The sequence below is a fragment of the Mustela nivalis genome, assembly GCF_964662115.1.
Source record: "Mustela nivalis genome assembly, chromosome: 2".
NCBI classification, from domain to species: domain Eukaryota; kingdom Metazoa; phylum Chordata; class Mammalia; order Carnivora; family Mustelidae; genus Mustela; species Mustela nivalis.
The window spans coordinates 84,126,738-84,139,748 of NC_139021.1; the positions used below are offsets into that span (position 1 = coordinate 84,126,738).

General features: G+C 35.6%; 1 protein-coding gene across 3 annotated transcripts in view; it reads left to right on the plus strand.

The window, feature by feature from the left end:
- LOC309858912 (transcription elongation factor A protein 1) overlaps positions 1 to 7,542 on the plus strand; it is a 97,587-nt gene extending 90,045 nt beyond the window's left edge. For all 3 annotated transcript variants that reach the window (XM_082719246.1, XM_082719242.1, XM_082719243.1), the window contains 2 exons: positions 3,900 to 3,971; positions 5,939 to 7,542. In XM_082719246.1, the coding sequence (XP_082575372.1) occupies positions 3,900 to 3,971; positions 5,939 to 5,947 (81 nt within the window). In that variant the 3' untranslated portion in view covers positions 5,948 to 7,542. The remainder of the gene's footprint in view (positions 1 to 3,899; positions 3,972 to 5,938) is intronic.
- The last annotated feature ends 5,469 nt before the right edge of the window (positions 7,543 to 13,011 follow it).

Below are 13,011 nucleotides of genomic sequence, written 5' to 3' on the forward strand. Positions count from 1 at the left end.
GATCATGACCTGAGCCGAAGGCAGCTGCTTAACCAACTGAGCCACCCAGGTGTCCCCCAATACTAAATTTAAATTGACCTTATTCAGAATGCAATATTGTTGGTGTTCAGGTTCTTGCCTTCACCCAACTTCTTCATCTCTCCCATAATTTAAACCTTAAGAATAACTTAAAACTTTAATATATATAATGCATTGTCAGCTTCATTCCAGAATGTACAGTTGAAAGAAAACCTTCTGTTTTGGGGACCTTGTTTTCAGTAGTTCTCAGTGGAGAACTTCAGAAGTCTATTATGGTTGATAAAGTTTAAAAAAATCATATTAGCTTATTTATTATTATTTTTTCCTGAGTTCTCTTTTGTTTCAAAAATTTTAGTTGTGGCAAAATACACATAACCTAAAATTTACCACCTTAACCATTTTTAAATATATAGTTGAGTAGTAATACAAGTAATACATTATAGTAATACAGGTAATGTATTTGTGGCAAATACATTTGCCACAAATTAATGTGGCAATCTCCAGGACTCTTTTTCTCTTGCAAGACTGAAACGTGATACCCATTAAACAGTAACTGTACATTTCCCTAGCTCCTGGCAACCACCAGTATCTGAATTTGACAACTCTAGTTAGTCAGAGGGATAAATGGAACCACATAACAGTATTTGCCCTTTTTTGTCCCTGGCTTAATTCTGATACCTGATCTATTCTAAGATAGTAATTAGAAGCACAAAGAAATGTGTACGGATCAGCATCACTAATCATCAGGGAAATGCAAATGAAAACTATGTAGTGTTCACAAATAATCCATATTATAGCATATATCAGAATTTCCTTTTTAAGGCTGAATTATCACTATGTATATATTACATTTTGTTTATCCATTCATCTGTTGATGGACACTTCTACATTTTGGGCTTTTACGAACACTGCTGCTTTGAACTTTTCAAACTTATTCAAATACCTCTTTGAGACCCTGCTTTCCATTCTTTTGGGTATTTTCTCAGGAGTGGGACTTCTTATTCCTATAAGCTTTTTTTTTTTTTTTTTTTTTTTAAATAGAGGGATGGTGGGGAGATGAAGAGGGAAAGTGGGGGAGAGAATCTTAAGCGGGCTCCATGCCCAGGTCGCACAACCCAAGCCAGCATCGAGTTAGATGCTTAACCCACTGAGCCACTGAGGCATCCCTATATTAGCTGTTTTAAGGCAGTTAAAGTACCTCTTTATAGAAAAATTGGAAAATGAAGAAAAATATGAACAAAAAATTTAAATCACCCGTTAATCTGCATTTAGAAGGAATAGTGGTTGGTATATTGGTGCCTGCAGTATTTTGTGAAGTTTTTCTAATCTAGTTGTAGCTAAATCCTATTAACCATTTTTTTAAAAAGATTTTATTTATTACAGAGAGCATGAGCAGTGAGGAGAGGCAGAGTGAGAGGAAGAAACAGATTCTCTGCTGAGCAGGGAGCCTGGCATTGGGCTTGATCCCAAGACCCTGGGATCGTGACCTAAGCTGAAGGCAGATGCTTAACCAACTGAGCCACCTAGGCACCCCTTTAAACCATTTTATGTATAGTTGACCCTTGAACATCATGGGCTTGAAGTGCTTAAGTCCACTTAACATACAAATTTTTTTCAACATATTTATGTCCATTACTGTAAATATATTTTCCTTATGATTTTCTTAAAATCTTTTCTGTAGCTTGATTTAAGAATTCAGTATGTAGTAGGTATGACATACAAAATATGTATTAATCAACCAGTTTGTGTTGTTGGTAAGGCTTGTAGTTAACAGTAGACTATTAGCAGTTGTGTTTTGAGAGAGTTAGTTGTGGATGTTCAACTGTGTGAGGAGTTGGTGCCCATCTCCTCCACATTGTTCAAGGCAGAACTGTACTTCTTTTCACTTAACTACCATAATAATGTAAGGATTTTCCTTTAATTATTAAAAAAAAACCCCAAACTCAAACCCTTTGTAAACATCTTAATAGCTGTATAATATTCCATCAGATGGGTATGCTCTTACTTCATTATTTCCCTGTTGAATATTTAAGTTGTTTCCAGTGTTACTACTGTAAAATTACACCTCAAACATCCCTGTACACACATAGCCCACCCCCAGCTTTATGAGGAATAATTGACATATAATTGAATGTTTTTAAAGTGTACAGTGGGATGGATATGATATACATATACATTGTGGAATGATTTCCAAGATCAAGATAGTTAACATCTCCATTACTGTACATAGCTAACTCTTTTTGTGTGTGTGTGGTGAGCTTCCTTAGGATCTACTCTTAACTATCGTCACTATGCTGTATATTAGATCCTCAGAAATTATTCTCCTTTACTTGAAAGTTTATATCCTTTGACCTTCATCTCTCCATTTCCCCCTTCTCCCAGCCCCTGCAACTACTATCTGTTCTCTATTCCTATGAAATCTGCATTCATTCATTTTTATGATGCCATGTATAAATGATACCATACAGTATTTGTCATTCTTTGGCATATTTTATTTAGCATGCCTTCCAGGTTCATCCATGTTGTCTCAAGTGGTAGGATTTTCTTCTTCTTCTTCTTTTTTATTTTTTTTTAAAGATTTTATTTATTTAACAGAGAGAGAAATCACAAGTAGGTAGAGAGGCAGGCAGAGAGAGAGAGAGGAGGAAGCAGGCTCCCTACAGAGCAGAGAGCCAGACGCGGGGCTCGATCCCAGGACCCTGGGATCATGACCTGAGCCGAAGGCAGAGGCTTTAACCTACTGAGCCACCCAGGCGCCCCAGGATTTTCTTCTTTTTTATGGCTGAAAAACCTTTCTTTATCCATTCTTGAGCTGAAGGACATTTAGATTGTTTTCATATCGTGGCTGTTGTGAGTAATGCAGTGAACGTGCGTGTGTAGATAACTCTCTGAGGTATTGATTTCATTTTCTTCAGATGTATTTGTGGAATGGGATTGCTGGGTCACAAGATAGTTAATTTTTTTTTTTTTTACTTTTTATGCTCGCTCTGCCTTTTTTTTTTTTTTTTTTTAAGTCTACACTCCAATGTGGGGCTATGACCCCAAGATCAAGAGTTTCATGATCAAGAGTTTTCATGACCCCAAGATCAAGAGTTCTGAGCCAGCGTGTGGTAGTATAATTTTTAATTTTTTGAGGATCTGCTGGCCTGTATTTTACAATGGATATGCCAGTTTATATTCATGTCAACAGTGTATAGGAGTTCCCTTTTCTCTACATCCTCAGCAGTTTTTGTTATTTCTTGCCTTTTTCATAGTAGCCATTCTAACAGGTGTGAGATGATAATTTCTTGTGGTTTTCATTTGCCTTTCTCTAATGATTAGTGATATTGATCTGTACTTTGTGATCAGATACTTAGCTGTCTTTGTGTTTCCAGTTACCATCTTACAATAGATTAGATGTCAGGTTCCTAGGTCAGAGAGAATGGATATTTGAGGCTCTTACTTTGTTGCTGCCTAACTTTTAGAAAGATTGTGACAGTTTATATTTTTCAGAATGAAATACTCATAATTTTTACATCTCTGCTAATTTATAAGAGAAGATTGATGTATCTTTTAATTAACATTTTTGTGCTTCTTAGTGATGATGAAATTTTTAAATATTTATTAGCCATTTAGAAAAAGTATGTGTGACTTTAGAAGGTTTTCCCACTTATCTGGGATAAATTAAACATGAAAAGACAAACAATGACTTAGAAAAATAAAGTTTTGAAATATGTGTCCTTTTGACATTATTTAGCTTATTTGAACTTGTTTCAGGCTCTTATACATTTTATTGTGGTACTGTTGTGATTACTGTATCTCTTAATGTAGAATGTTCTTATTTAGGTCAGACTTTTTATAGTATTTTAAAAAATAATATTTTTCACTTGATTTTACTGTAGGTACAAACTCGTAGTGCTGATGAACCGATGACAACATTTGTTGTCTGCAATGAATGTGGAAATCGATGGAAGGTATATGACACTTTCTTATATTCATATTTTATCCATTTATAATAGAATTTTTCACATCTTTTCATAAGACTATCTAGGTATCTAAATACATCTTCTCATGCTACTAGTACTATTGAAGTCCATGACAAACCATTTGTAAAGGAATATACTATATTGTACTGTATTAGAAATTAAGAATGTTAATTTAATTTTTCTATCTTCATATGGTTTTGGTGTGGGAGTAACAGGATTGAATCTTAGCTGCACTTACTGTATCATAGTCCTGTATACACTTATACTCATTTAATTGCTTTGACTCTTGTACTTCTGGAAACTCTGTCTTCAGAGATTTTGGGTATTACTTGTCTTCATAGATTTTGATTCTGGAAAGATTACTTTGTTGAAATCCAACAGGATGGCTTTAGTGTTTATTTTAGGAATTAACAGATGAGCACTTTCATGGTTTGGTAGGCTTTTCACTGAGACTTCATATAGCTTATGTACTTTTGAATGAGCCCCACACAGGCAAGTGTGTGTTATTTAAATGATCCCTTTTTGAGTGATTTTTGTGAGCCATAGAAATATAATTTAAACTTGGGAGAAGAATCACTTCTGAGACCATTTTTATTGTTAATGGAGATGCAAGTGCTAAGGATATGTATTTGGGGAGACTCACGTGGTAGGGATATAGTATATAGTCTTTGGAGCCAAACAGGTTTTGAACTCTGCTTCTTATAATTAGTGAACTGTAATTTTCTCACATATTAAATGTAAATAATATCTACATCATAGGCTGTAGTGAAGAGTACAGATACTATATTTAAAAAGTGCTAATTGTATTTCAAAAATGGTTGCATTTATTGGTTTTGTAGCTTGTGTGATTCTTCTTTTTTTTTAAGCTATACTTAGCTTTAGCCCTTTATTTTTTTATTTTTTTTTTTTTAAAGATTTTATTTATTTATGAGAGAGAGCAAGCACAGGCAGACAGAGTGGAAGGCAGAGTCAGAGGGAGAAGCAGGCTCCCTGCAGAGCAAGGAGCCCGATGTGGGACTCGATCCCAGGATGCTGGGATCATGACCTGAGCCGAAGGCAGCTGCTTAACCAACTGAGCCACCCAGGCGTCCCAGCTTTAGCCCTTTAATGCTCTTGAATTATTTAGCCCTTTTGAATTATTCACCTAAGTTAAAACATTTTCTGAAAGTCAGAAATGAATTAAAAGCTAGGCAATGGGGGAATATCCTCCACAAATATGGTATAGGTTTGGCCCTAGATATTATTTTAGAGGTTGAGACCAGTACTCATTTTATTATATACAAAGATGTATAATCTTCTGAGCTGGGAAGGTTACTGGTATTGAGAGTGTTTGGTATTGAGAGTGTTGTCATGATTTGAAATAGTGTCTCCCATCCTGAGTAGTTTTTTACATTGGTTAAAGAGAGGGACATTTTTAAAAAATTATTTTTAGTTCTGTAGAGCAAGTCTGGCTTTTCTAGATAGCTCTTAGATTTATTTTGCATAATGGATGATAGTGATGATGATGATTTCTATTATTATGGGGCATATTGCAGTTGGTTTTGAATACAGGCAGTTTGCAGCAGAGTTTTGACATAGTACTTCTTGGATTTAAGAAAGGTCAATTTAATGTAGCAAGCTGATGCCCCCAAAAAAAGTAAGCTGATGGCTTACTTTAGAAGTTCAAGATTGGAATTAAGTTTTTTTTTAACCTAAAAACATTAAGAAGAGGGGTACTTGATAAAAAAAAAAAATTGATAGTATTTCTTCAGTTATATATTCCTACTGATTGTAAATTGGAAAAGATAAACACGTAAGTAGGTGTCTGTTCATGTCTGAGAAGTACATCTTTTTAAAAAATGCCTCTTTTTTATCAGTATAAGGTATATACTATGTTAAATGGGAGGTGGGGTACACCCCATTGTCTGTATTTAAAGATCTCATGAAATACTTTTTTTTTTTTTTTTTTTTGACAGTTCTGTTGAGTTGGAAGAAATGGCAAAATGTCTGGACCATTAAAAAATGGATTTTGTAATTAGCTTTAAAACTAGGCCAAGCATCTAGTTTACGTGCAAATCAGATTTTTAAAGTAACATACATCCCTTTGGTTAGTCTTGGTTTTTGCCATAGCATTCCTTCCTTAAATGCCTTCTGTAGTTTCAGATCAGTAGGGAGACCACATAATAATTGTATAGTTTCTGTTTCAAAACATTTTTTTTTTCATTTTTATAGTAAGTTGATATTAAACTCTTAACAGTTAAACTTCTGGCAATTTATTTTTACTTTTTTTTCTTTTGAAAGGAAAATGAACCTTAACTTTTTAAAAGTCCAAACACACAAAGTAGGAATACTCTTCTTCTCAGTTAATACATAAAAATGGAAATTACATTTTTCCCCCATATTGGCACATACATGCAAATAGTAAAGGAGGAGAAAAGGTAATATAAGTTTATCAGATGTGGTGTATATTCAGGTAATACTTGACCAGCTTATCTAAATTGTACATAATATTTGAATTAGCCTATGAGATTATCTTAATTATTATGTTCACAAGTCTGGGATAATTAGATATTATTTTGCATTTGTAACTAACTGTGATAATCATTTCTTGTACATGTTTATGACTTTTTCTTACTAGATTTTACTTTTGGAAACATGACTTGACTTTGTTGAAATCAGTTTGGTTTTGTTGTTTATTTACCTGTTTGACTTTGTAGTTGTACTTTAGTTTTGCAGAACACTCTTGTAGTTTGGTAGGTTTTTCATAAATCCCAGCATAGGCAAAGAATGAAAGCTTCTGACCATTTTTCCCCTCATAGGAAAACAAACTTGGAAGGAAATATTAGCATTTTAGTACAGTATAGTTACTATAAACAGATATGACTTGATTTTTGATTTGGAAATCTTTACTGACCAAGGATTAAGTTTAAGGACTATATAGATCATTAGAGCTGTGGTCTTTCCATATGGAGGTTGATAGAAAATATTTTTGTCCCGAGTTGAATTTGGTCTTTTTCTGTTACACCATGAATGAGGTTGTTCAACAAACCAAATATATGGGCTATAATGCAGTTGGTTTTACAGTACAGATCTTATACTTAAAATTTATTTTTTACATGTGTACCATTTGTTTTGTTAGGAATAAGAAAAAATGATTTCCTTAGGGAATGTTCCTTAGGGTACACTTGTTCTAGCATATCTTAAAGGCCATTTTTACAAAGGCCACATTTTATCATGCTAAATCTGTATTCTATCATACTCCTATAGGAAGACTTCAGTACATGCTTTGCACTCCCCTTTGCTCCCTTTTCCCATTTTTTAAAAATGCAAATCAATTTGATGTAATACAGAAAGCAACATTAAAGGTTCATGTTAGGACCACATATATGAGCATTGGCCCACTGGTACCATCCTATCTCTACTTTGTTATTTCACAGATTAACTTTATCACTTAAAAAATAAAGTGCATTTTTGGAAGAATGAGTTTTGGAAGAATAAAACTAAAATAGTCACACTTTTAAATTAAGTGATCCATTTTTAAATTTGTAATTCAATAAAGTTTCTTGTTATTAAACATGTATCACTTTTTGTCATTTTATTTAGATATTGACAGCTGCTCTACCTTATGTTTCAAAGGTTTCCCCCCACAACTACTAAGATGGTTATTTATTATTTTAGAGAGAGAGTGTGGGCATCTGGGTGTGCAGGGAGGGCTGTGAGGGGGTAGAGAGAGAGAGAAAATCCCAAGCAGCCTCCATGCCGAGTGCAGAGCCCAAAGTAGGGCTCAATCCTGTGACTGAGATCATGACCTGAGCTGAAAACAGGAGTCAGATACTTAACTGAGCCACCCAAGTGTCCCCAACTACGAACGTGTTTTTAGAGGATAGTTTTAGTTAGGTGATGCCTTCCTAGTTTTAAGTAGTGACTAATACTGAGCAGTAGTGCAGAGAACATGTTTTTCCCTTCTCTTTTCCTGGACTCCTGGTGAGGGAGAGGAGTGGTTCTCAGTAGAGCATCAAGCATATCCCGTGTGTGCACATACACAATATGAGACCACATAGTCTTAGTAGAGAAAAATACTAGCCAGTTGTAAAGTACTGGGAAGTAAAAGTAACTGTGTACAATGAACATACAGAAGAATTAAATGAGACATAGGCAGTGAGAATTAATGAAGGACCATCCTAGGAAAGCAGAAAATAACCATTTTGGTTTTCTAGCTCAGAGGTGATGAGCATTGGTTTACAACTTTTGGGAAGACATGGCAAAAGTGACGAAATACTTTTATAAAGATTTATTTATTAGAGAGAATGAGTTGGAGAAGGAGCAGAGGGAGAAAATCCTTAAATAGATTCTCCACTGAGTTCAGAGCCCTACTTGGGGCTTGATCCCACGACCCGTGAGATTGTGACCTGAGCTGAAACCAAGAGTCAGACAGTTAACTGACTGAGCCACCCAGGCACCCTTGAAATATTTATATATACCCAAACATTGAAATTTGTATATAACAAATGGAGAATAATTTTATTAAAAAGATACTGAAAGAAATAACATATACTTTGAATTTTTATAGGTACACAGTGATTGTTCTTAGAGGTCAAAGTGTAATTCAGCGATTGGAATTGAATTTACTTCTCAAAATAAAAACTGTAATTAGAATGTTTATGGTTTAAAGAATTTTAATCTGTCATTGCGCTTCTTCCTCCAGCTCTGTGCGTGTGCACACACACACACACACGCGCGCGCGCACACACACACACACACACACACACACACACACACACATTTCTGCTATAGAAAATTAGCCATTTAAGAAGAGTTGAATATCCCACTGGGAAATGTGATGTGAATAGTCACTGACATAAAAACCACATATTTTTGTCAGTTTCCAAAATAAGAAAAGTACCAGGATTGAAGATGATGCTTTATAGTAAATAGAACAGTTACTGATTGACAAGTTCCTAGGTAGTAATGGAAGAATTATGTTGCAGAAAGGTTAACTGAAGTCAGTCAAAAGTAATAAAAGATGTGTATGGGAAGTCATATGGCTTTACTAGATAACCAATAGCTGTTAATAAAGATGGAGTCAGTAAGTTTTTATGAGAAACTTGTTAACTGCTGTATCTGTAACACCTAGAAGTATACTTGTCACATAGTAGATGCTCAGGAAGTAGTTTTTCCTGGTTATCTTTGTGTTTGTGCATTACATTTATTCTTGACCATACAGGAGCTGAGATGTGAGGAGTATCCCATGTGTTGAGGACCTGTAGAAGTAGGATAAATAGCTACTGGTTGTCAATGTTTTAGACTCCCAGCCTTAAAGGAAGAAATGTAATGAATCCAGAGTCTTGGGAGATCTCTTTTGGTACTTGAATTCTGCAAAGTGATATAACAGTTTTTATTATATTAATTGAAAAAAGTTTTTTTTTCTTTTTTCAAGTGGACCTGGGTACTCCTATACTTGTTTACCCAACTAGTGGATAGAAAATGAAAGCACAGAGGACTACCTCAAATGACTTATTCTGATTCCTCTCTCTGGGTGCTATAAAAAGATAGTTAATTATTATTTTTTCCCCTTAATGCATGCATGACATTATAGCAACAACATTTCATATATGACCTGCCATATGACCAGCTCAAAACACTTAAAACACTCAAAACGCCTCAGGATTTTTTAAACCCTTAAATATGGTTTACAGTATATATCCAAATTATTTTTTTTTTTTAAAGATTTTATTTATTTATTTGACAGACAGAGATCACAAGTAGGCAGAGACGCAGGCAGAGAGAGAGAGGAGGAAGCAGCAGGCTCCCTGCCGAGCAGAGAGCCCGACGCGGGGCTCGATCCCAGGACCCTGGGATCATGACCCGAGCCGAAGGCAGAGGCTTTAACCCACTGAGCCACCCAGGCGCCCCGTATCCAAATTATTTTTATAATAATGCCAATTGAAAGTATTGCTGATGTAAAATAAAAAAGCACAAACCATAAAAGCAGTGGAATGGAATGGCTTAGCTCTGCCTTTTGTCTTTTTGGCAGTAGTTCCTAGACACCTTGTCTGATTGATTTTGGGGATGCCTTCTCACTTCTGTTTGACCTTGGGGGTCTGTCATTCACCATCCTACTCTACCTCATGCCCCTTCTCTGGGGTTGCTCTCTGAAATATGATAAATGCTATCCCTACTGGAATAGCTGAACTAGCAGGAACTGCATCTGGGGCTAGTTATACCATTTTGCCTACAATATACAGAGTCCTTTGTGTGTGGCAAAGGCGAAGGCAGTTGAGATGGAGAGAAGGTCTGGATAACACTGAGTTTCTGGATCTGAACTTGCTGTAGCTAGAACCACCCTGGACTTCCTGCTTATGCAAGCCAGTCAGTTTCCTTTGTGTTTAAGCTAGTTTCAGATAGATTTCTGTAACAAGCAACTGAAAATTTTTTAAAAAATCCTAAATTGTTTTGGATAAATATTTGAATTGGGTTAATGTAAAGTGATTCTAAATAAAAGTACTGTTATCAGACTACAAAAAGCTTTGAGAGTACTACTGAGATGTCCAGGTAATTGCAGAAGAAGCATAAGTAATCTGGAAGGGCAATTAAAGTCACAAGTTATTTATCAGCCTGATTTACCTCAGGATTTTTTCACTAATCTGTCCATTATTTCCCCTCTTAATGATTGCAGTCCTAATCCTGTTTTAAAATTCATCAGAATAAGTCCATAAAACCAAATGCTTAATCTTCTCCCTGTTAAAAACTTTATTATTTATTTATTTTTTATTTTTTTGTTGGGGGGTGGGAGGGTCAGAGAGACATGGAGAGAGAATTATCTTAAGCAGGCTCCATGCCCATTATGTAGCCTGATGTAGAGCTTGTTATCACAGCACTGAAATCATGACCTAAGCCAAAATCAAGAGTGAGACACCTTAACTGACTGAGCTGCCGAGGTACCCCACTTCCCATTTAAAAAAATTTTGAAACATAATGGACATATAATATGGTATTAATTTTAGGTGTACAATAATGATTCAGTATGTGTATATTTTGAAAAATGATGTCACAATAAGTAGTTACCATCACTTACCACACAAAATTACAATACTTTATTCTGATGAGAAATTTTAAGATCTACTTTCTTAGCAGCTTTTAAAATATACGATACAGCATTGGTAACTATAGTCACCATACCATTAATTTTAAAGATTTTTATGCTTAAGTAGATAACTACTCCTTTACTCAGACTTCTCATTCTTAGGCTAATAAAGTTTTAATTTCTACTTTTCTTATAATTAATATTTTGATTATTTGCTTTTCCACTGTATTCCGCTGGGACAGGTTGATAGTTTATAATGCCAAGGCCACAACTTCATCTCCCATGAGATTAAGTTGGCATTATTCAGGAAGAATTCTGTTTGGTGACTGTTGTACTTTAGATGACTCAAAATAGAAGTTTTTGCTTATGCACATACTAGGAAAGAAAGCTTAGATGGTTTAGCTCCAAATTCAGTAACTAGTGGAAGAAAAAAAAGCTGCCTTATCTAAGACAGTAGTTATTGTCCATTATATATGAAGGCTGATTTTTATTTTTTAAGTTTATTTTTTTTATGAAGACTGATTTTTAATAAATGCTTGTCATGTTATGTTTTAAAAAGAAAAACTGGCTACCTGAGCCTTCATGAGTCATGAGGGCAGAAGAGATTGGTCAAGGCTACTTTTAACTACCACCTGTGAAACTGGTTTTATTACCTTTGTCTTTTAGGTCAAAATCATGAACTAAAAATGATCTCCCTGGCTCTGTAATTTTCTCTATGTCTGTATTTGTGTGTATGTGATCATACTAGGCTTTCTAGTTCTCTTCCTAGGGAATCAGCGTTGCATAGTAGTTAAGAGCCCAGACTTTTCATCTGCGCAGATTCGAATTTGACTACCACTTATTAGCTATAAGACTTACAGCAAGGAACGTCACCTCTGTAAAGGGTAATACCATCTTCCCTTAGAATTGTGAGTAAGAAGGGCCAAACAATAATTTGTAAAGGCCTTGAAGTAGTACCCATCTTAGTCAGTGAGGAAATTGTTTTAGAATGGCTATTTAAAAAAAATAAGGGGGCACCTGGGTGGCTCAGTCATTAAGCGTCTGCCTTTGGCTTGGGTCATGATCCAGGGTCCTGCGATTGAGCCCCGCATTGGGCTCCCTGCTTGGTGGGAAGCCTGCTTCTCCCTCTCCCACTCCCTGTGCTTGTGCTCCCTCTCTTGCTGCATCTCTCTCTGTCAAATAAATGGGTGAAATCTTAAAAAAAAAAGTCTCTGTGGCCAAGGTGGGGCTCAAACTCATGACCCTAAGATTGAGAGTTGAATGCTCCACCGGCTGAAGCAGCCAGATGCCCCTCGAATGGCCATTATTAACATAAATAGGCACACATACATATCCCAAAATTTGCTTTTTTCCTTAAACAGTTGACCTAATACTGCTTCTGAGTGGATATAGATATATGGGATTCATTTTCACTGTAGAGGAGTCTATGCACATATATAACATTTCCTTTAAAGACTCTTCCCCAGGGGTGCCTGGGTGGCTCAGTGGGCTAAAGCCTCTGCCTTCAGTTCAGGTCACAATCCCAGAATCCTGGGATGGAGCCCGCGTTGGGCTCTCTGCTCAGCAGGGAGCCTGCTTCCCCCTCTATCTGCCTGCCTCTCTGCTGCTCATGATCTCTGTCAAATAAATAAATAAAATCTTTAAAAAAAATAGACTCTTCCCCATTGTTTTGATGTTCTTAACAATTTAGCTGGCTAGCTAATGGATATGCACATTTATATGATAGATATTGCCAGATTGCTTTCCAAAAAGTCAAACTAGTTTATCTACCTGTCAACAGGATATAAAGGCCCATTTCCTAACACCTTTGCTAATAATACTGGGTATTGAACCTTATGGTTTAGGCAAATCTAGGGAGGAAATAGTAACCAGTATCCTCTCATTTTAATTCGAATTCATAGGATTATCTTTTTGTATTTATTATGTTTATCTTTTCTTGTTTATAGCCAGTTGATTTATTATGTT